At 40.3% G+C, this 22,613-nt stretch overlaps 2 protein-coding genes across 9 annotated transcripts in view; one reads left to right on the top strand and one right to left on the bottom strand.

Annotated features, from left to right (window-relative positions):
- Positions 1-22,613, bottom strand: part of ZRANB3 (zinc finger RANBP2-type containing 3) — a 487,195-nt gene that overhangs the window by 369,108 nt on the left and 95,474 nt on the right. The gene's annotated exons all lie outside the window — the stretch shown is intronic.
- The window catches only part of CCNT2 (cyclin T2), a 25,626-nt gene continuing 3,517 nt past the window's right edge, over positions 505-22,613 (top strand). The window contains exons 1-9 of one of the 8 annotated variants that reach the window (XM_061441099.1): positions 505-779; positions 1,519-1,600; positions 9,140-9,268; positions 10,290-10,350; positions 11,400-11,462; positions 18,051-18,096; positions 19,388-19,551; positions 21,428-21,498; positions 21,687-22,613. The exon at positions 21,687-22,613 is cut by the window's right edge and continues 3,517 nt beyond it. In XM_061441099.1, the coding sequence (XP_061297083.1) occupies positions 505-779; positions 1,519-1,600; positions 9,140-9,268; positions 10,290-10,350; positions 11,400-11,462; positions 18,051-18,096; positions 19,388-19,551; positions 21,428-21,498; positions 21,687-22,613 (1,818 nt within the window). Of the gene's footprint in view, positions 780-1,518; positions 1,601-9,139; positions 9,269-10,289; positions 10,351-11,399; positions 11,463-13,853; positions 15,170-16,042; positions 17,310-18,050; positions 18,407-19,387; positions 19,552-21,427; positions 21,499-21,686 lie in introns of those variants that run through there. The other 7 variants (XM_061441246.1, XM_061441166.1, XR_009741320.1 and 4 more) reach the window with 7 other exon arrangements.

Consider the following 22,613-nt stretch of genomic DNA (forward strand, 5'->3'; position numbering starts at 1 on the left):
CTCCGCGACCCCATCCCAAACAGACACCGCAGCAGGCCGCCAGGGGCGCGGTGCCACAGGAGAGGTCTAGCACGGTCAGACCTGCCGGACGGGCGAAGGGCTGCGCACCAGCACCTCCCCGCGCCGCCGCCCGAGCGGTGCCTTTGCTGCAGCCCCTCTCACGGCCGCCAAACCCTGTAGCTAAGGAGCTCCCCCTCCCGCATCCCGGCTGCAGACGCCTCCGGCACCCCGCCGCAACGCAACCGCTCAGCACCAGCTGCCAGCCAGTGAAGAAGCGCCGCGGCCCATAACTTCCGGTCCCCGGAGCCCTCCCTGGCGCAACGGTTGGTTACTCCCCGAGTCACGTGCCCGTGGGGCGATGGCCGCCAGCCACCGCCCTGCAAGGCCACGTGACCCTCCCCCCGAGCGTCCGCTCTTGCTGCGCCGCCGCGAGACTCTATGGTTCAGTGCACATAGGAGTGAGGGAGACCGCGCGCTGTTGCGCTAACTCTCGCGAGAGTGGCGATGAAGGGCGGGGGGGAGGGGTCGGGAGCGGCGCCCCTGCTGGCGGGCGGGGCCGCGGAGGGAGGGGGAGGAAGTGTCATGGCGGCTACGGGTTCGGGCGTGGGTTCTTCGGCGCGGGGTGGCGGTGGTTCCTCGGCGGCGTCCCGCTGGTTCTTCAGTCGTGAGCAGCTGGAGAACACGCCGTCGCGGCGCTGCGGTGTGGAGGCCGACAAGGAGCTCTCGTACCGGCAGCAGGCGGCCAACCTCATTCAAGACATGGGCCAGCGCCTCAACGTGTATCCGAGCAGGGCCTGTGGGGCGGCGGGGCTGGGCGGGAGCTGGCCGCGCGCTGCACTGAGGGAAGCGAGGAGCCTGGGCGGGCTGCGGGGGGTCTTTTACCGGCCGAGTGGGCACTCTACCTCCCCGGGACCCTCCCCACTCCTTCGGCAGCCCCTGAAGGGCGCTCTCGTGGGATGGAGCCGCGGCCGTGAGGCACAGAATGGGAGGAGGAGCCTCGCCAAACCCCCGCTTCGCCGCCTTTGTCGGCGTGTGAGGGAGGCCGGGGTCGCGGCTGGCCGCGCAGGCGGCGGGTCTGCACCGAACCTTCTGGCTGCGTTCGTGTCGGTTGCTGCCGGTGTAGGCACTCCTGAAGTACATCCCGGTTGACTGCGGCCTCGTTTTCCTTCAAATGGGCATCTCCTCGTTAGCCATTATCAAATTTGATTTATGAGAAAAAAAAGATCAGCGTAAGGCTAAAACCTCTAATAACTACTGAAATAGTTGAATTGGACCAAAGCAAAAGCACTCCAGACAGTATTTCAGTTTATGTCGCCCAGTGAGGAGTTTCTATTCAGTAGTATTATTTTCATTCAGTGAGTTAATAGTTAAATTCTGAAATGTCACGTCCTTAATTCATTTCCAGCTGAAGTCTGTATGTTAAAAGTAGTGATTGATGCAGAAAGTATGTCACTTTCAGTCCATGTAAACAATTTTCTTAATATGAATATGTAGTGTTTCCTTAATTTAACCTTCCAGATCCCAGCTTACGATAAATACTGCAATTGTTTACATGCACAGGTTTTATATGCATCATTCCTTTACAAAATTTAATCGAAATGTAAGTATGATTTTACATGTGGTAATAATACATAATTTTGGCAGTCTAACTGGCAAATGTTATGTTGCTTTGCTGGATTGTAAAGTTTGGTCTGTTTATAGAAATTCTTGCTTCATGTTGGTAGTTTAGAAGGAATAATGATACTTCTTTTCAAATGTGAGTTATTTTAACTGGTGGCAATTAGATTGTACTTTCCACCACCAAGATGAAAAAGTAGGCACCAGCAGCAAACAGATTTGGATGTGTGAAGAATTCATTGAGATGCTTTGAAACTGGCTAGTGCTCATGTGCTGTAGTTTGCAAGGCTGATGTCTAGGAACACACGTTTTTGTTAATGAAGTCAGTGGTAGTGCAAGCATGGTGTGTCAAACAGTTATACTACATTTAAGTACAGATCCATATGGATTATGTGTCTGGTCTTGAAAAATGGTGTAAATTCATTTAACCAGTCTATACTTAAGCAGTATGATGATAAGTCATGTTAGACAAGAAAGATCTTTAAATCTGCTGAGACAATGACAGCTGTCCTGTTTTTAACTAATTAACTAGATATGCTGAATCTGAGCACTGAATGTGTTAGGAGGAGCTGAATCCTTCAGTAAAAAACGCTGCCTGTAATTGGGGGGCTTTGTGACAGGTGTGGAACTTGAGATACAAACTTGAAAATTTCAGGGGTTTGTTGTTGTTATTTTTTTTATGGCCAGTATTGGATGCAGTAGTTAGAAAACTGATAATATTCTAGGGATTCCTGTGGTTTTGATGTGGGTTTTGGTTTGGTTTTTTTTAGTACTTTCAGTCAATATTTTATACTGAATTTGCAAGAGCAGTTAATAAGAATGGTGGTCTATCACTAAGTAGTGAGGATGAGTTTTCTCAGATCTTGACTTTTCATGGGTTGAGACTGTGATAGATGTTACAGTCTAGAACAGACCAGACCTTGATCTGTCAAGGGATAGAATCATGCAGATCTTGAACTGTCTGAAATTGGGGCAGGTACAGAGTGGGTTACAATGTTAATCACTCTCTTGTCTCACAGGAATTTATCACTGTTGGCTGAGCAGATGGATGTCTTATTTGGTGTTTATTCGTTAGGAAATAGCTATTAGTTTATAGGTGCATTTCAGAAGTGTATTTAATTATTACTGTCTAAAATCTAAGGCAAAATTCAAACTTCCAGCAAGGTTGTTACCAACACTGCGGCGTTACAGGTCTTAATGTAAAAAAAGCTAAGTGTTTAATTACAACTTGAGCTAAGTGTGCATAAGCCTGAAGCACTTTAACTGGAAGAAATCTATAATGTAGGTTTTATATATGTGGTGACAGAGAGCTCAGAGTATTGAATGGATATATGTATAAATCAAAATGTACTTCCCTAAAATAGCTTTCTAGTTTTAGAGCAAGAGTAGCACACATGAGGATCAAGTTCCAGCGGGCTTTGTGGTGGAATATGCTCTTTGAAAGTGTTTCTGTAATATATTGAGTAAGGGCAGTAAAGCAGTTGTTCCGTCTCTGCTCCCTCTATGTACTGGCCCATGTAGCAGGAATCTGTAGCCAGTGGAGGAGGATCAGGTGAGGCATCCAAAGTTTTCTGTGCCTGTGGATGTTTTGCAGACTTGATACAGGCAGAGCTGCTTGAAGTGAAGAGCTCACTGTATAGAGCTGCTGTAGCTGGGACTTGTGTTAGGTGTGTTGCCTGCTAGGTTACTGTTTGTGCTGTCATCTGGGAATCTAGGGTAGAGTTAGGCAGCAAGAAGCTTCAGCTGCTCTGTTTGGGTTTTCACAAGACACTGGAAAATGCTGGTCACTTGGAACTGGAGGCCCAGTAGTCTTTGGATACGCAGTGCCCTTGTTATGAAAACTCTGCCTTAAGTTACATTTATGAATCTTAAAATTCACAAGTAAGCTATGTAATTGCTGAGTGCCATAGAAATTGCAGCTATTACAAGAGAAGGAAAGTATATTGGTAAATTAATTCTTAGGTAATACTATTAAAATATGTTGAAGGTGAGTGTACTGCAAGTTAGCACTTGATAGAACAGATTCCTGCTGGATTACTTTGTGTAGTTCTTGGTGAGCATAGGGCCAGACAGCAGCTTTGTGTGTGTACTGGTGGGCAAATGCATGTTCTTATTTTTCTATAGGGTAGAGACGGGTGGTCTTACACTGAATGTGAGTCACTTTTAAAATACTTCCAAAACATCTGGTGGGCTCTCTGTAGAGAAAGCAAAAGCCATGGAGTGTAATAAATACTTACTATCAAATCTCCAGAGTACTTGGCAAGCTAAAAAATGTAACACTATTCATCCACTGCAAGAAGAAACTAATCCTTAGAAATTAAATAGTAAGGTACTGGCAGGCTTGAACTAAGACCTGGCTAATTTTTTTGACATTATATGGAGTATATCTCTTAATATTTCTTTGTTGTGTGCATGCAGTCATGTTTATCCATAGCAAGAAGGAATCTGAAGGCTGGGGCTAGAAAATTAGATGGCCATTAGTCAGAATGCGTTATGATGGCCAGCTGAAAAAATATAGCCTTTGTTTTCTTGCTGTATTGGTAGGTTAATATTTTTAGGCAAGTAATAAACACTTCCATGTGCAATTGCTGGGTTATACAAACACACGCCTGTGTCTTATGTGTAAGTCATGTGCACTTAGTTGTTAATAAACAGATCTTCTAGTGGAAGGTCATTTACTTAATAGCTGTTTTCTTTATATTTTTAATTCGGTGTTATTGCTAAACCATTTTACAGGCTTTCAAGGTTTTGAATCAGCTGTGAATAGGTAACAGAAGTCCCAACAGCATCTTCAATCTGTAGAGCCACAGGGGTGCACATAGCAGTTAATGTAGTCTGGGTTCATTCTGAATGTGTTGTTTGCTGCTTTAATGACTGAATATCCCTATTTTTGCAGTTACTGTGGGCTAGCAAGCAGCTTTTGAATTCCAGGGGGCTTTCTACTAAGTGCATACATTTAGGTGCAAAGAAGAATGTATTGAGGTTTTGATATTGCAGTCAAAGCAGATTAAGACCTTGCAAGGTTGCTGTGCCCCAGTAACAGGGTGGAAACTTGCCTTACTGAGAAGAAATTAGGCAGAATTAGGTGCCCTGACTACTCATTTTCCCTTGCCATGCACATGACATTTCAGGAGCTACTGTGAATTTCTTCAGCAGTAGTACAAATTATTCTTTCTACATTACTGTTGACCAGGGCATAGTAACTTTGATTCACTGAGTATGACATTAGTCAGTACTAATATCGTGGTGGGGAGGGAACTTGCTGGCTTTCTATAGGAATTCCTAGCCTAACTTAGACTTTAAGATATCTTGAAATTAAAATTCCTCTGGAAATACTGTTTCCATAGTACTTAGTGTGTTTGATGCTATTCTATAGCAAATACCTCTTTTAGAGCCTTGCTCTTCAATACACTGTGATTTGAAAAGCAGAGAAGGGGGGGAAATCCTTGGTATGCTGGAAATGAGAGGTAAGGCATCAAAATGGTAGCTGTATTTTTAAGTATGATCTTTAGAAAAGCCATGTGGAATACCAAACAACCAGTTGGAAATACACTTGTTAATCTCAAGGTGGTTTTTGTATGATGTGCAGTGGAACTTTGTAAAGTCCCTAAAGAAGGCTGCAGGAGGCATTTTTTTCCCTCAAGTGCAAGGTAGGTGGGTTGTGTGGAGGGTTATTTTGTTTTCTGTCTCTCTGTATTCCTTTCCTGTCTCTTGTTCCCTGTCCAGATTGCAGTATTGAACAGTTGACTTTGCAGTTATGCAAAGTTCTTAAAAATTTCATAATATACCCCAAGTTTTAGTGAGGCTGTTTTGGGCACTTCAGTTCTAGTTTTGATCTTTGAATTTAGTATAGCTGCTGTTTTTATGCAGTGTGAGCTCCTGGCTATAATTAAAAGAAAAAACAAACCCAAAACCTTGCAACTCTTTGTGTTCACACTTGAAAACATGTATCATAGACTGGAACCACTTAACATCTTAAGCTAATTTTTATCAAGTCTAAAAATGTACTAATACTTGTGTTGAAAAGGGAATTCATGGAAAATACGTGCTGCAGCTGTATTCTGAGATTATTCCAAGTGCCTTCATTATAATGCTTTTTACAATATGTCTTGTACTTTTTAAATAAAAAGGGATTTGTGTCACACCAGTAGAACTTGCCATATAACGCTCTTGGACTGTGATAATAAGGCTCTTATGTTTTGTTTTTTCTGTTTCAGTAGGACTTGGTTTCTGCGATTCTCAGCTAGTAAAAATGGGATTTCATAATCACATGTGATCTTCTGAAGATACTTCTCAAAAGTTTAAAGTGTTTTGGGTGCATGGTAGATAACTTCTTCGAATTATTTAGGTTTATGTCAAATGCAGATGCTTATATATAGGAAGCTTACAGTTTTGTCAGGTCTGTGTCTTTTAATTTTACTTCTTTATTCTGTTTTGCTTTTTCTGCTATTTTTGAGAATTGGAAAGGAATGAAAGCATTTGAGTAACTGCCAGTTATACATTTAGCAGGTGTGCTGTCTTCACTGAGGACTGTATGCATGCCAAATCTGAAATTTTATATGGCATAAATGCTATGGAAGGCAAAAATACCAACCTGCTCTAAACTGGGAATGCAAACCCTCATCCTAGACAAGAGAGAGACCTGAAATTCTTTGGCCAGAAGCCAATGCTTCTCTTTTTTGTTTGCTTGTTTGTTTGTTTTTTTGTTTAAGGAAATAGGTAATTGGGGTGCACAAAAATTTCTGATGATCCAGAGTGCCAGTTAATCAGTTTGATTTAAATCAGCCTCCAAAACTGTGCTTTATGTAAGTTCTTAGATATCAGGAATTGAGTGGAGACTTCTCGGTGAGAATGGATCTGTTTTGATAAATTGAAAGATAACCTGAAGTCATTCTGATGAAGAAGGTGGTTTTTTTTGGAATGAAGTAAAACTTCAGTGTAGTCAGACATATAATAATAGTGAGAGAGAATTTGCTGATGATTTAATTGTGCAGGTACTGGTGGCTTGGTTCGAATAATGTCTTTGTGAAATGGAAATATTTCTAGGCATGGTAATTGTTGGAAGTTGATTCTTCAGAAAGTTAAATTGTGAAAATTCCATGTATGTGTAACTGTACCCGCAAGCTGCACAGAAATAGACCTTGTGTTAGGATGTGTTTGAATTAAACTTACATACAAAGCAAGGGTCTGGACTTGGTTGTGATGCTTGGTGGGGATGGTAAGGCTAGAGAGATGGAGAGAACAGCAGGGAGCAACAGTTCATTGCCCACAGTGCTGTTGATTCCTATATTGTGTCTTAGTTTTCAGTCCACGGTGGTCAGCCTCATTGTTTAAAAAAATAAAATTGAACCAGTTCTAGTCTCTGGTGCCTTCCATTAATACCGCTGCCTCCTTGTTTCTGTCCATCGTCCTCTTGTCAAATTTGTTTGTTCGTAATTGTTGATTCTTAAACTTTCCTAATTTCCTTTCCTCTCTGTCATTTTCTGGCTTCTTGGCTCCGTCTCCTAATCTGTTTTTTCCCAGAAGCTCAGGATTATGTCTGTGAAACTAATCCTTCCTTTTAGGCTGGCCCTTGTGGAGGAGGTGCTGGCCTCAGACCCCTTCCTCAGTTATGCCTGCTCTAAGTCACTGAAGCACACTGGGCTTAGCTGGATGAAACAAATATGAATGAGAGAGATTTGCATTGGGTTTTACATTACTGGGCTGAAGGAAGGTTTGTCTCCTCTGTGAAATATCCTTTATATGGCTTGCATATGTTGTTTCATACATGTGTGTGCTACTGTGTATAATCTGCATCTTCTAACACTTCAAAGCTGTTGATACTGTAGCTTTCTGAACTTCAGAAAGCCTTTCTGTCCCATTTAGTGTTCGGAAGTTCATTTCCCAGCATAAGTGAGACTTATTTCAAATAATATGTCCCTAGCAAAGGGAATTCCTCCCTGAATTTCACATTGTTACTTCAGATGATGTGAATAGGAACTTCTCAAAAATCATCAGAAGTCTTAAATGACAGTGTTAATATGACTTCAGGTTTTTATTTCATTCATTGGTAAAGCTTAAGTTACAAACTTCTTGAAAAGAAAGCAGGTCTTTTGTCTCCTTTGTGGAAGAATTTGTTCCCTGAGACTTGGTTTGGGTGGTTTAGTATTTTTTAGCATATTAGATTTCTTCATGGCGTATTTCTTAGCATCAAAGGGTATCACCTTCCAAGAGTGTCCGTTTTCCTCTAGTCTGCCAACTTAAAAGTTTTACTTAAGATCCAACTGGACATTTCGAAGTGATTTAAGGAGGCAAAAAGTACTCCCTCAATACATTTGACAGCTCCAGGAGTGTCATTACTTATGTGGTCAATGCTAATTTGCTGCAGTTTTTCAGATGCTGCAAATTTTTATACCAAATGTTTCAAAGGGCTGCTTGCTGACCACCCCCCACCTCCGCCATCCCCCCCCCTCAAAAAAAAATCTCTCTCACTCCAAGGGGGAGTATGTCTGCTATTCAGTTCATTCAGTCTAGTTCTATTTGGGCAATGAATGAGAAATCCAATACCTGCAGTGCTTACACTGTGCACTAATTAAATACTCAACAAGCAGCTATTTCAGTCCTTGAATAAATGCTTTATCCTGGCTAAAGTTTAACCAGTTTAATCTGCTCATGTCTGTATGAAGATTTCTGCTGTCATCTTCATTCCTGTTTAACATAGGCAACTTTTGCATACAGAGAGAACCCTGATTCTTTATGAGCTGTATTTATGTATGTCAGTTGTTCTAGCTGACAACAAAGCATCAAAACTACTTCATAGTAAACTCCTAGGTGATGCTGAAATGCTAATGGGTGCTTTGCTGCTGTCTTGTGACACCTAGAGTTTCATAAAGTTTTTCTTATTTGAATGTAATTTGTAGTCTTTATTGTAACTGGTGTTTAACCCTTGTGCTTTGTTCTCCAGATACTGCTGGGTATATAGTAAAGTTTCTGAGAGTTAGCTTTTACTTATCCAACCTGTATTCATGTAACAAGCTGCTTTTAATAAAGATCTCTGCAAAGTTTCTCACTTTTTAGGAGAATCAAATGCCAGCAGATCTTTTACAAAAAAGACTCTGTAATGGCTCACTACTGTGCAAGAAATTGGGTGAACTTTCTCACAAAGTATATTTAACCTGAAACAGCTTGTTCTAGTATGACCAAATCTTCTGAACCAAATCTGTTCTTTTCATGTGGTACTAGAATTAGTTAGATCTCAGACCTCTTACTCACAAATGTAATTTAACATACATGCTACTCCTTCCCTGTGCTGTCGAGAGGATTACATCAGTTATAAAATAAAACATGACTGTTTATTTTGTGTTGCTATTTTGTGTTGCCTTACATGATTTCAGAATTGTTTAAAAAAAGTAAAAAGAAAAAAGCCCAGTTTCTTAAACCTTTTCTAACTATCAGTTTAGGCTCTCATTTTGAAAAAATTCAAGTCCTATTTGTAAAATGTTTGAATAAATACATATATATTTGCGTTTTTTTTTTTCTTTAGATAATATCTCCTACGGCATTGTTTTTGGCTGCAAAAGTGGAAGAACAGCCACGGAAACTTGAACATGTTATTAAAGTGGTAAATGCCTGTCTTCATCCTCAAGAGCCACAACTGGATACAAAAAGCGATGTAGGTGGAAGTCACGGTTTTACAGATAAGCAGATGACACTTCATCTAATGATATGTTGTATTGTCTCAACTGGATTATTGCTGTCTGCAAACTAGAAAAAAACTTACTATTACGCCATTTAAGTCTTTTGTATTAATATAACTTACTTAAGTCTCGAAGATTTGTGTTATGAAACTTGAAGAGATTATTTCATCTTGAACTTGCATTGTTTTTAAGATGTAAGAGGTTTTACGCATGGTTCCATAAATCACACAGTTTGTGCAGGGAGGAGTTCAGAACCCTGTCTTTCTCAGCTAGTGGCTCACTGCACCATTGTCTGTATTCATCTGCTGCTGCTTCTGCTACATACTGGTCTTCCTTTCATTTGCCAAAGTTTGTACACTTCCACATACTTTATAGTTCATATGTTCTTTCCTGAGATTATTCATCCTGAAGCCAAACATAAGAGGAAGTACTGTGAAAATGCACTAGAGTTGTTCATCTTGAAGATCAAGCTGAGCTTGTTACAACCTGCTGGGCCTCAGCTGACATATGAAAGTATTTGAACACCTCTGCTATGCTCCCAGCTCTCAGAATGAGGTGTATAAATTTTGGTTTGGGTGTGTATATATATATATGTGCATCTGAGCCTGTTTGCTTAACACAGGCCAACTGAGTATACCCAGCTGTACTTTAAAGTATTTGTAAAACGGATAACTGCCTAGAGATAGTTGAATGGATTAGAATTGGTAAGCCTTAGCAATTCTTAACAGCACTCCCAGGCTCTCCTCCCAGAATTCTTTTGCTAGAATAGATTATATAAGATCCAGACTAAAGAAATCTTGCTGTGAAAGATATTTAGGCTCCTTACACAGGTAAAAGAAAGTATTACCTCAGTGAAGTGTTGGGAGTTGGTTTTAACTGGGCTGGGTAGTGGTCTTACCTTGTGTTGCTAGTACCAGTATTCAAATAAGAAGTGTATAATTAAAATCTTGAGACAATGCATAGCTACATCGTGACCTTTTTGCTTATTTGTTTCAGGCATACCTTCAGCAGGCCCAAGAGCTGGTTATACTTGAAACAATAATGCTTCAAACTTTAGGTATGTCTTTCTAAATCTCTCCTGTTCAGCCAGACTTACCATGAAGAAGTAATGGGACCTAAGTAACTGGATTTTGATTGTGCTGTTTGTACACTAGAATTCTACTATTTTGCATACAACTTCCGACCTGTGAATTTAGTTTCATGTTAGCAGTTCTGTTGTATTCATTTAGGGTTAAAAAAAAAAAAAAAAGCGTATCTGTACTTGTAATTTGATGTTTCTGACAGCTTGGTGGAGTAGAAATATACACCCTTCCAGATAAATTTTACTCCAAAGTAGTAACTACCTTGATATTCCTTCATGTGAGGTAATGTACTATAGCAACTGGGAAGAGCTTTATACCAAGTGCTCTTCCCAATTTGCCTTCTGTAGAAAATTACATAATTGAGCAGGATTGCTACCTCTGAACATCACAAGTCATAGTGTAACCATTTAATGGATTCCGGTGTTTCCAAAATTTTAAATGGAATGTTCTGATAAGAAGCTGTTATGGCTTTAAAGTAACCTAACTAGAGATAATTACAGCTGGGCAAGCCTGAGAACACTGACTTACTCAGATATTGTTAAATACCACTTTGAGTGTGTTGTTTGACCTCGTTCTTAAAATAGTGTCATAAACACATAAAGGTTTCTTAAGTCACTGACCTACAAGTTGACTTAATTTGTAATTTCATAGATGTGACATGTTTAAGTCCCAGAAATCAGTGATTGAAGTGTGTGCACACATGCTTTTACTGACAACCTAATGTGCTAGAAACTATTTGGATATGTTCAACTTTAAAAATACAGTATCTTCCAGGGAGATATATATATATAATTTAAGATTACTGAAAGAATATTTTACTAATTGATCTTGAAGTGGCTCTACCATCTCCCTTTCAAAAGTATGAAAGGGTGCAGAATAAAAGGCAGTTAAATAGTGTTACTTGATCTGCAGTGCAGAGGCTTAGCAAGCAAGTATTTTAGGGCTTGGGGGAAACAAAAGGGGTTTGGGTTTTTATTTTACAGATGCAAATATATAATTCTAAAATGTATTCATAACCCTTCAGGTTTTGAAATTACCATTGAACATCCGCACACAGATGTTGTGAAATGTACACAATTAGTGAGAGGTCAGTGACTTTTAACGGCTTCTGTAAGTCCTTTTTTTATCTTTCTAGTAAAATGTGGTGTTGCTGTTCTAATACGATCTTTAACATCTATGTTATCTAAAAAGTTTGCTTTAAGCTAATTACTAAAAGTTTCATCTTAACCTTTAGAGTTTGATAGAGTCCAGATCTCTGTCCTTTGTAATTTTTTTGCTTTCATTAGCTTTGATTTTAATAATGTCTGTTCCATGTTTTCGCAGATGACAGAAACAGTTAGTAGTGGAATAGTATTGTTCTGGGTTGATTATTTTCACTCTGAAATAGTTTTACCAAGTGAAGTTTAGACTGCATGTTTGTTGATGGCTAATGCTTGTTTTCTGTTTAGCAAGTCTTTTTAGGTAATGGAGAGGGATAAAGTGCATAGTAGGTGTGCTATCACATGCAAATACTTAAAGATGTGACTAATTGTTTTTCTGAGCAGGGTGTACTTACTATTTTGGGTGGTAGCACAAAACCCCAAACCTTTTGTTAAATAATCATATCCTCTGACTTGTATAGAGCTCATTAATGTGACTCTGGCCAGGAATCTGTTTAGTTCTTTAACATTTTTTATTGTGTTTTCTTAAATTGGTTTCCTTTAGAGCTTTAAAAAAAAAAAGGAATAGGTTGTCAAAGCACCTAAATTAAGCTTTTCACTTTAATTATGTTCCTTAATTAAAAAGTGTTTGGAAATGCTTAGACCATGGTTGTTAGTCATTACCTGGTTTTGCAGTGAAAAATGTAAAGTTAAGTGCTTCAGAGGGTTTTTTGTGGGTTTCCCATCCCTTCCCCCCATAAAATACAGGAAAGTTAGGTACGGCTTCATCAGATAAACTAGATTTGTTCTGTAGTAACTCTAGAGTTAAAATTTTTGTTTGAAGGAAAGGTCTCTCTCATTTTAAAGTAGCTTACTGGTGTAGTGTCTTCAGAGTTTGATTCTGAGCAGAACTAGTGCTGTTACTTATTTGCATATAAGGTAGCTTTATTGCTATTGTTGCTATAAGATAATAATTTTTTGTTCTGTGTCCAGATTTGGTTGTGATTCGGTGCATAAATCTAATTGCACCTGAAGTCTCAATAGTCTACATGAGCAGCCATGTATGGTTTTACTTTGGATTTTTTTAGCTGTTGGTCAGTATAAATATAAGCACAGATTTCACTGTTTTGTGTGAGCCCCTGCCCTTCTGCTTGGTTTTGGGGGCTGTGGGGAGGGGTGCAGGTGGTATTTTTTAGCTGCATCAGGATCTCCACATTAGAAAATGTATTTGACTTGAATGTACTAGGAGAAAAGCATACTGCTACACAAAAGTTATTTCTTCTAGTCAAGGGTAGATACCCCTCTAAGGCAGTTCACCTTTTTCCTTTGTTATGCTACTTCTGTGTACTGACAAAATTCATATATTGAAGGTACATGCTGATTTTTAAGTTTGACATTTTAATGCTAATATTTAGTGTCAGCAGAGATTAACAAAATACTTAGAATTCTAAAATTAGGGGGCTGTAGGGATACTGGGGATGGACTCTTCATTAGGGACTGTAGTGATAGGACAAGGGGTAACGGGTTAAAACTGAAACAGGGGAAGTTTAGATTGGATATAAGGAAGAAGTTCTTTACTGTAAGGGTGGTGAGGCACTGGAATGGGTTGCCCAAGAAAGTTGTGAATGCTCCATCCCTGGTGGTGTTCAAGGCCAGGTTGGACGAGACCTTGGGTGACATGTTTTAGTGTGAGGTGTCCCTGCCCATGGCAAGGGGGTTGGAACTGGATGATCTTAAGGTCCTTTCCAACCCTAACTATTCTATGATTATATCAAGTCTTGAAGTCTGAAGACTCCAGTGAGGGCTGGAATCCATGTACCTCCAGAACTGGTACAAAGTGAATGTAAATGCAGCTGAGGCTTGAAAGCCTGCTCACTTCAGTAGGTGTGCTCCTTGTTATGTGTGTAAGCATATGGGATTCTTATCAGCCTATGCCCTTCCTAGGGGTTCCCAGGACTCGAGTACCTCATATTTAAAAAAAAAAAAAAAAAAAATCCCTAAATTAAAAACATTAAGCGTGAAATCCGTAGTCCTGCATGCAAGTCAAGCAAGTAGAGAATAATTGCCATGGAACATTAGTCTTATATATTGAGTGAATAAAGAGATGGGCTTGTGGGCACAGTGATAGATCTTCAAAGATGTGGTGGTATGATTTTAGGTCTCTATCTCTTGACATCTATTTAGTGGACAGTATGTTGTTGTGAGGAGGTGCAGCACTTAGATCTCAAGTCCTGAAGCTTTAAAAATGTATCTGAGACTTGTCAGTGTTAAACCTTTAGTGCTAAAGGGATTCCCTGGGAAGTTGAAATGAAATCCAAGTTCTGGTAACATGTCTTCAACCAGTTCTGGTAACATGTCTTCATGAACGAAAAGCACTATTTCAGAAAAGCAGAAGTACCTTTCTTATTGAACATGATGAACTTATCCAGGACTGTTTTGATTAAAACCTCCCAGCTCTATGTTCAGGGAGAGAAGGAAGGGAGGAATGTAACAGGGCTATTTAAGTATCAAGAGAGGCAGCAAGGTTAGCTGAGGTATGCAAGTATACTTAAGATTTTACCTTAGCATGTGTGCACTGAGTTGCCACGTGGTGAGAAGACGCCCTTTGGCTGCCTAAACTGAAGTGGCTAAGAGGACGGCTGATTCTCTGTATCACTTTTTGTTGTCTGGCATCCAGCATAATGTGCTTTATGCTGTCACTGTTACCTGTATTAATCTGTAAGCTTCCCCTTTTAAAAACAAAATGGAAAAAGAACAAAAAACAAACCATGTTCAGTTGGTGGTGGTGCTCAAGAGATTCAGCCAAGTCCTTTGTCAGAAGACTGCCTAGTCTTGTAATGACATACCAGAATCAGTTGCTGGAAGCTGAAGATGAACTAGTAAGTGGGAATTGGTGCAAATAAACATAATAATTTCGACGTGCAAGTAAAGAAAAAGTTGAATTCATCATCTCTAAGATTGAAAGCCTTTCTGAAGGTGTAGTGTTAGACATCACACATCATTGCAGATAAGGGGTGACTGGATGGATATATGACTCATAATGTTCAGGTGCAAGGTATCTAATTATTTCTTCTAGTTTTCAAAGATTCGTGGGTTGATGAAATTGTTCCATTTTTTTCAGTTTGGTCAGTATAGTAGAAAAGGAGAATGGGCTCAGTCTTTTTTCTGCACCATTCTTCCTCAGTGTCAAGAGACTGAGAAGAGGAGACAGGACCATCATTCCTTAGGATCCCACAGGTCCTCTAAGGAATCTGGAGGCAGTGGATCTGTGAAGGCTTGTCAGCAAGCTTCAACCAAGGATGGTTGGTGCTGAAGAGAGAAAAAAAGAAAATAAAAACAAAAAGCCCAACACCAAAACACCAAAAACTGTTCTGGTATCAAACTACCTTACTGGCTTGAATGCTAGTTCAGTGATCAGCAATGAAACTGCCCTAGTACTGAGACCATGGCATGGTCTTCGTCAGCTCTGGTGCAAATTGGTTTGTTCCCCGACTGCTTCTCATGGAACTTGAAGAAGAGGAATCTGTATCCTCATCTCCATCTCAGGAAGTCTTCAGTCGTTCCTTTTTCTGTGTTGGTACACAGCCTTCTTTTGGAACTGAAGATTGGATCCCAAGGATTCTAGGATTGTTCTCACTACTCTGCAGGTTATCAGGTATCTTGAACACCCATGATCCTTATTAATCTTTTGCGGAAATAACACTGTCAGATGCTTCAAACATACCGTAGTGTCTGTGTGCACAGGTGCCGTTGGTTAAATGGGGCTGATAAAGTCAGCAGAAGAAATGAAAATGAATCGGCTTTTTCAGAGGGTATTCTTGTGAGGAAAATGTAAATCTTAGTATACTGAGTGGTGTGGAAAGATCTTAAACAGCAGCTGCACTCCAGCAGTGCTACAGGCGGCCTTCACATTTTGAACTTTCACCTCGGGATTTTTCAGGCCTGTTCCCGAGGTTTAAGTATTTTCAAGAAAGCAAAGCCACCAGGACTGCTCAGACTTGAATGCCGACACCATGGCCTCCTCCTGCCCTTTCCAGATACAACAGGCATCCACCAGCATTCCTCTGTTCAGAGCCTTTTTCCTTTTGCCCAGATGGACCTCAGCAAGCTTTCTTCTGATGCAGACTGGCTTATCTGCAGGCCCCTCTTTCCAGAGAATGTTGTATGTATGTTGTCAGGGTCCTAGGCGTAGCCAGCTACCACCTTCCTAAGGGTGACATGGCAATCGCATTTCCATGATTATCTCAAGATCCAAGATAACCTGGTGTTGAAGAAAAGATTCAGAATTTGAACTGGTTGAATTGTGTGGCTACGCCTAATAAAGAGCATTTTGGTTTCCACTGGGAGTTTCTTGGAGACAGTAGCCTTTGGGAAGGTGTATTGGACAGCTGCTGTTTCAAAAATCTTGATTACTACTTGAGTACTCCTCTGCCGTATGGTTGCTTCTGCTGCAGTAAGACAGGGTGGGTGTTTTAAATCACTCTTCAGAAGTTACTGCAGTAAGACAGGGTGGGTGTTTTAAATCATATATAGAACTGATTATTAATGGCTGGCATCATAGTCATCAGTCCTGCAGCTTATAAGTTGTGACAGAGAAGCTCTGCTGTCTTGTTTTGGCCTCTTCTTCGAGATAATTTTCATTAGGAGATGCACTTTCCACCACTATAAAGGAAAATATATGAACCGAAATTCATGAGCTTTAATTTTAGTTATAGATTCTACTAAACCAAAGCTGTCCTTAAATGTAAAAGAAGAGTTTGAAATGGATCTTTTCAGTTGTGCTTTGTGTTACCATAGGCTTTAGTTGTGAGCTGAAATTCCTCACTGGTTTTAGCAATGATGATTATTTAGCTGTAAATATGAAAACGTATCATACTGCTTGTAGTATAGGTAAGGTATTTAGCACATTAATTTTTGATTGAGGTGAAAATGTGTGTTTCAAGATGTGATTCTTTTCTTCCAGGTATGTGTGTTGATTTACTCAACTTTCAAGCTGATGTTAAATAGAAGTTTTCTGGCATCTGCTTTTCTTCCTTGTTCAAAAGGGACATTTCAGTGAGAGTAGAGGTGCTTTTTGGTCCAGTCCCTTGATTCAAACCTGTTGTCACTTTACAGAATATAGAAATCATTGAAGAGACTTTAAACAGTACTTTGAAAAATGAAGAGCAAGACATCAATTTCTGTCTTAGTCAACCCTTCTGTGTTTTCATTTGTTTTGTTACAATAGTTTCATTTCACTTTTTGGTGATACTGCCTTACATTTTTGTGATGGGAGGGAGAGGAGAAGGTTGATCTCCATGGTAATCTGGCATGCAATTACCATTATCATTTGCAGACTAAATATTATCGTATAGCACTGTCGCATCATCAGTTCACCTTTTGATTATTATGGATTGTAGTTCCTACACACAAATGTATTATGTGTGTAGGAACGGATCCTGTTCCCTTGCTACGTCCACATTCTTCTCAGATGGTGGCACTGCCTGGCTGGGTAGCATAAAAACAAATCTGATTTTTACTTCTTGGCAATCGTGAGAAGTTAAATCACATCTTTAATACCACTTTTTAAAAACTAAATTTTTCGAAGCCATTGCAGGTTTTCTCTACCTTTGTGGAAAGATTCTTATTGAAATAAACGTTTAATAATACTCCCTTTGACATGAAATTCAACAATGCGCTTTCTGCAGGTAGCACTGGTTTCAAGTGATAGTGTCAAAGTCAGAATTCAATGAAGGCTGCGTTCAATCTTCAGTTAAACCCCTTGTGCCCAGCTATTCCATTATATGCATGTTACAGTAAGTTGTACTTTAGTTAGGAGCTTTGGGGTCAGTGCTAGAGGGCTGCAACAGCCGAAGCCATTAGCTATTCCTTTCTGGCACATTGCAGTCTTGTGTGGTTTCTTTTTTAACTTGACTGTAACTAAATGAAGATGTTTATTTCCTGTTGGAGCTTTGCCATAGGTTTAACAAACATGGAACAAAATGTTCTGAGTTTGGTGCTCTTAATTAAACTCATTTAAATTTTTACCACCTATCTTGGGAGCCTGCTATGGTGTAAGGCTCTGGGGAGAGATGTGGCTGTTTGGGGGGAGGTGCTGAAGGGGTGTTCTTCCACTATCCTGCCATGCTCCTCTTCAAGAGCAGAACACGCACTGTGCTGTGAATTGGCTTTTACTGACTGCGGTTCAGGGTTGTGCTAGGGGTCATCTGTTACTGAGGGTGGGAAGCAGGGCTGCCTAGAAGAGCCTGCACTTGTGTGTGAGGTGTCTGGGGGTCAGATAAGCAAAAGGAAACTATTCTGTGGGTTGTACAGGGGATGTTCAGCGAGTGGATTGACCAGTCCATCTTCAGTTACCAAATATAATGGCCTCTTCAGTATCTCAGAAATTATTATTTTAAAGGCTAGTTAGCTACATTCAGATCAATTCTGTGGAAATACCAAGTGGTGCTTTTTGGAAGGTAAAACTGCTTTAATTTTGGAGTGAACCTGACAAGTTAGCACAGATCTTTAATCTCTCCATTTTTCTTTTCTTACAGCAAGCAAGGATTTGGCACAGACATCCTATTTCATGGCTACCAACAGGTTGTTATCCTGAACCTCTTTGTTGCACTGTTGTAGCACACTATAGCTTCCTTTACTGCAGGGCCCCCTACATGTGTCTTACCCTTGTTGCAGCAGGAGACTGGGCCATCTACAGTGGTGGTACCTTCCTGTTTGCAGTGCGGTGTATTGTACAAGGGCCTGATGGCACAGAGGGGTTAAATGCACAATGAGAAGTGTAGTGGTGCTTTCTGATGACATTTTTCTCGATTGTGAGTGCATAAGTCTAAAAGTGGTAGCCTGAATAGCAGCTAAAGATTACAAAACTTAACCTAGAAATCCGAGCGTCTTGGTAAGTACAAAACTATTTCTAGTTTACACTTGTAGTTAATGGCAGTTTTCTCTTAACTTTAAATATATTGATCGAATCTTAACTTATAAAATTGTAGTGGGCCTAAGATCTTTTCAACTAGCTGATCTCTCTTTTCAGATAAACTAGTAGTAGTCCAATGTTCTTCCTTTTAGAAACAGTCTTAATACCTAGTTTTAAAAATTGAGTGCTTACATAAATCTAAAGTTCTAGGATTCCAGATGGGGACTGTGTATACATATATACAATATATGTAACCTGTTGTACTGAGGTGGAATCAGAGACTTAAGTCTTGATTTCTCTATTACTTCAATTTACTCTTTGCAAAACAACTCTGAGCTTTATTTAAGAGGATTACATTATGTGTAGATAGTTCTTAAGCAATATCAGCTGGCTATTACAGCTCTTCCAAATAAATATTTCCTGGTGGGTGAGGTTCTTGTATTGGAAATAGGTGTTAAGAAAAGCTGTGATGAAACTGAGAAACTGAACAAATGTCTTGGTGCTGCTGCCAGCTGAAGGCTGAAGGCAAGTTCACAAATATCACAGATCCAGGCCTAGTGAAAGCTAAGCCCCCAAGTAATTCACCAGGCTTTTGTGGAACTACTGGGTAACTTCTTCTGATTGTCTCTTTCAGAGTCTGCATAATCAGCTGAGTGGGTTTTACTGTAGAATTTTAATTGACCATATTATACTTCTTTTTAGTGCTTAAGTACAGTAGAAAACTGATAAATTTACTTTTTGTACATCACACTTCTTATAGTAAAAACAAATTAAACTTTTCTCCCAGATAAATGCCCTGCCCTTTGTTTTCTTAAGACAGTAAGATATTTTATGAACTAATGTATAACTGTGTTGCTTGACAAGTTCTCTTATTTTGTATGTTAATGGTTGATTTGTTTGGGTTTTCTGTTTTACATGTTTGATTTCCTCTGGTTCCTCATTACGGAATTTGTACAACAGTCTTCACCTTACCACGTTCTGTCTTCAGTACAAGCCCACAGTGATAGCATGTGTGTGCATTCACTTGGCCTGCAAGTGGTCCAACTGGGAGATTCCGGTATCAACTGATGGAAAACACTGGTGGGAATATGTAGATCCTTCAGTTACTCTAGAATTACTAGATGGTAAGTAGGACTGTCTTGCCACATCTTGAAATTCAAGGATTTGTTAATGTGAAAATGGGGGCATAGTATAGTAAGAGCGTAGCTTTAAGCCTAAATTAAGTTTTGCTGACTTCACATACTGGATCCTGTGGTGAAAGAAAGGTACAGCAGAGAGGAGAACTTGGGAAGACAAGCTTGGTTTTAAGATCCTTTGCATTTGCTTCTATGGGCTGGGGCATCCATATACCTTTTGTTAGGTGCAGGTTGGCATCTTGCCTTGAAGTGCTTTTTAGAACTAGAAAGAGGGAAATCTACTGGTGCAAATTCATGCAGTCCTGATCACTTTATTACATCATTGGTCCAAATTCATGGCTTCAGTGGCACTGAACTGTTCTTAAAGCTATACATAAAATTGTTGTGCTTATGAAGGCAGTTCAGTTGTTGATTTGGTGTAGCTTGTGATTATCTCAAATACTGTAAAGTATTTTCTTCTCTGGTTAAATGGTTGCTTTAGAGAAGCAAGTGTATACCTAGAAGACCATATACCTAGAGGTTTACTATCCTTTGAAATAGTTCTTACTACAATGGAGTCTGAATTTAAGGCTTGCATGTGCTACTGCAGTGGAGGTGGTAGTTCTTGGGGCTTTCTGTGTATAGGGCTTTGCTGTTCTAGAGTGAAATACTTGTTTTGGAGCAGTGGCAGAGGCCTCCGCACTTCTTAGGACCCAGCACAGCTCCCCATGGGCTGCTTTTTTCTTCTGCTGAGCTTTAATTTCTTACTGGCAATATTTATCTAATTTGAAAGTGAAAACTTGAGTAGCTGTCATGTGAGGCACAGAGCAGGGTGAGCTTGATATCCCAACTTCAAATGCCTGTGTTAACAGGCTGCTTTAAGTTGTACCTGTAATTTCAGACACCACCACCCTTCCTTCCTTCTCAGCTGGCTATTGGTTTGTGCGTTTGGTGAGCATGCATCGCATCAGCTTTTAAAACCCCAGGAGACATGTGCTGTGAGCTCACAGTAAACACCACTCAATTCTTGAAGTGTTTTTGGAGCTGGTGTGTGTCACAGATTTGGGCAGACCAAAGGGCTGAGGCAGTTTTGCCCTTAGGAGCAGCTTAGTTCATAACTTGCCTGAGGAGTTGTGGAGAAGCCAGTCCTTCCAGACCTGCAAGAGGCCTACTTTTGCATTCAAATTCTGACTGTACCTAATTTTTAGCTTGTGAGTAAAATTACATTTCAGTGGCAACTATTTTTCTTTGCAGCTGTTGATCTGGAGACCAGCGCTTCCTTGTGGACATGCTAATTGCAAGCATCTTTGGGCTGGTTTTTTGTTTGTTTCTTTTTAACACAGCCAGCTACTTTGCCTCAAACACAAATTAATCAAAAGCTGTTGTTTATAATAAGGTCCTTTGAGGGTGTGATGGCTCTTATTTTGTTCAGAGGTGTTACTGGTTGTTTCTGAAGTTTGATGGAATGACTGAAACAGCGACTTAGAAATTTATACTTTAAAGGAAACTTAACTTCACACAGGGAATGCCCAAGCTGAATGGCAAGTGTGTTTTAGGAGCTATTGCTTGTACAGGCCCCTCTTGAAATTTTTGGTTTAACGAAGCCAGATTCTGCAAGGGTAGAAGCAAAATCTTAAATGCAGCCCTGTTTTTCAGAAAGCATGTAGGGGTCGGAAGTCTGTTGTAGTGAGATACCATGGCCTTTTTTTTGACAACACTAACAAGGTTTTTGTATTAAATATCAATAGGAACCACATGCAGCCTGTAGTAAGTACTGCAAATGGTGAATCTTGTCAGTCTAGAAAAATGCTTAAAGTTGAACCTGCTTACTATAGAGTCAGATGTATAAAAGGCTTCTTTTTTTCTTTTTGCTATCCCTACCCAGAGCTAACACATGAGTTTCTGCAGATACTGGAGAAAACGCCCAGCAGGCTCAAGAGAATTAGAAATTGGCGGGTAAGGAGTTTTCCTGTGACAGTGTCTAGCAAAAAGAGGTGAACTTCTAGGAGAATTACAAAGTGAGCAGCTGGGTTGGGAGGGGGTGAAACCCTGAATGGCTTTTCTCCTCGCCTTTGAGCAAAATTAGAATGGACTGTACATGTATTCTAAGCTGTGCGCTTTCCCACTTCTTTCCTTACACTTAGGCTAATCAGGCAGCTAAGAAACCTAAAGGTGATGGGCAGGTATCAGAGAACTCGCTTCTTGGTTCATCTTTGGTCCAGAATTCCATTTTGGTGGATACAGTTGCTGGTGTAGCTGCAAACACAAGTTTCCAAAAACCATCTACATCATTTCCTGCACCGGTACCTCTCACCTCAGGAAGTATTTCTGTTCCAGACAGTCATGCACCTGAAAGTTTGGCAATATTAGCTACAGGAATGCCAAGTACCTCATACAGTTTGGCATCACACCAGGAATGGACTCAGCATCAAGAACAAACAAGGACAGAACAAATATACTCTCAAAAGCAGGAGACGTTACCTGCCGGTCAGTACAATATGAACTTCCAGCCAGGGGCATCCCTACAGTTGCACTCCGGAGTACATCACAGACCTGACAAACTTGCTGATCATTCTACTGTCAAACAAGAATATTCTCATAAGTCGGGAAACAAACACCATGGACAAGTTGCAGCTCCTGTAATAATTCCTCAAAAAATGTCTTTGGATAAATACAGAGAGAAGCGCAAACTAGAAACCCTCGAGCTGGATGTGAGAGAACACTATGTAGCAACTCCAAGTGAACAGCAGCATAAAAAACACACGCAGCCACAGGCAGCCAGCAGTTCTTCTGTCACATCTCCTATTAAAATGAAAATTCCTCTTGCAAACGCCGAGAAGCCTGAAAAACATTTGTCTGATAAGAAGGAAAAGGGTGGCTCGCTCAAGCTCCGCATACCAATTCCACCCACAGAAAAGGGTGCCAGTAAGGAGGAGCTGAAAATGAAAATTAAAGTTTCTTCCTCTGAAAGGCATAGCTCATCGGATGAGGGCAGTGGGAAAAGTAAACACTCAAGTCCCCATGTTAGCAAAGAGCATAAGGAAAAACACAAAGACCACTCTTTGAACCGC

The sequence above is a fragment of the Pezoporus flaviventris genome, unplaced genomic scaffold (assembly GCF_033815535.1).
Source record: "Pezoporus flaviventris isolate CSIRO_AGI_PZ_B2104156 unplaced genomic scaffold, CSIRO_AGI_Pfla_v1 ptg000001l, whole genome shotgun sequence".
NCBI classification, from domain to species: domain Eukaryota; kingdom Metazoa; phylum Chordata; class Aves; order Psittaciformes; family Psittacidae; genus Pezoporus; species Pezoporus flaviventris.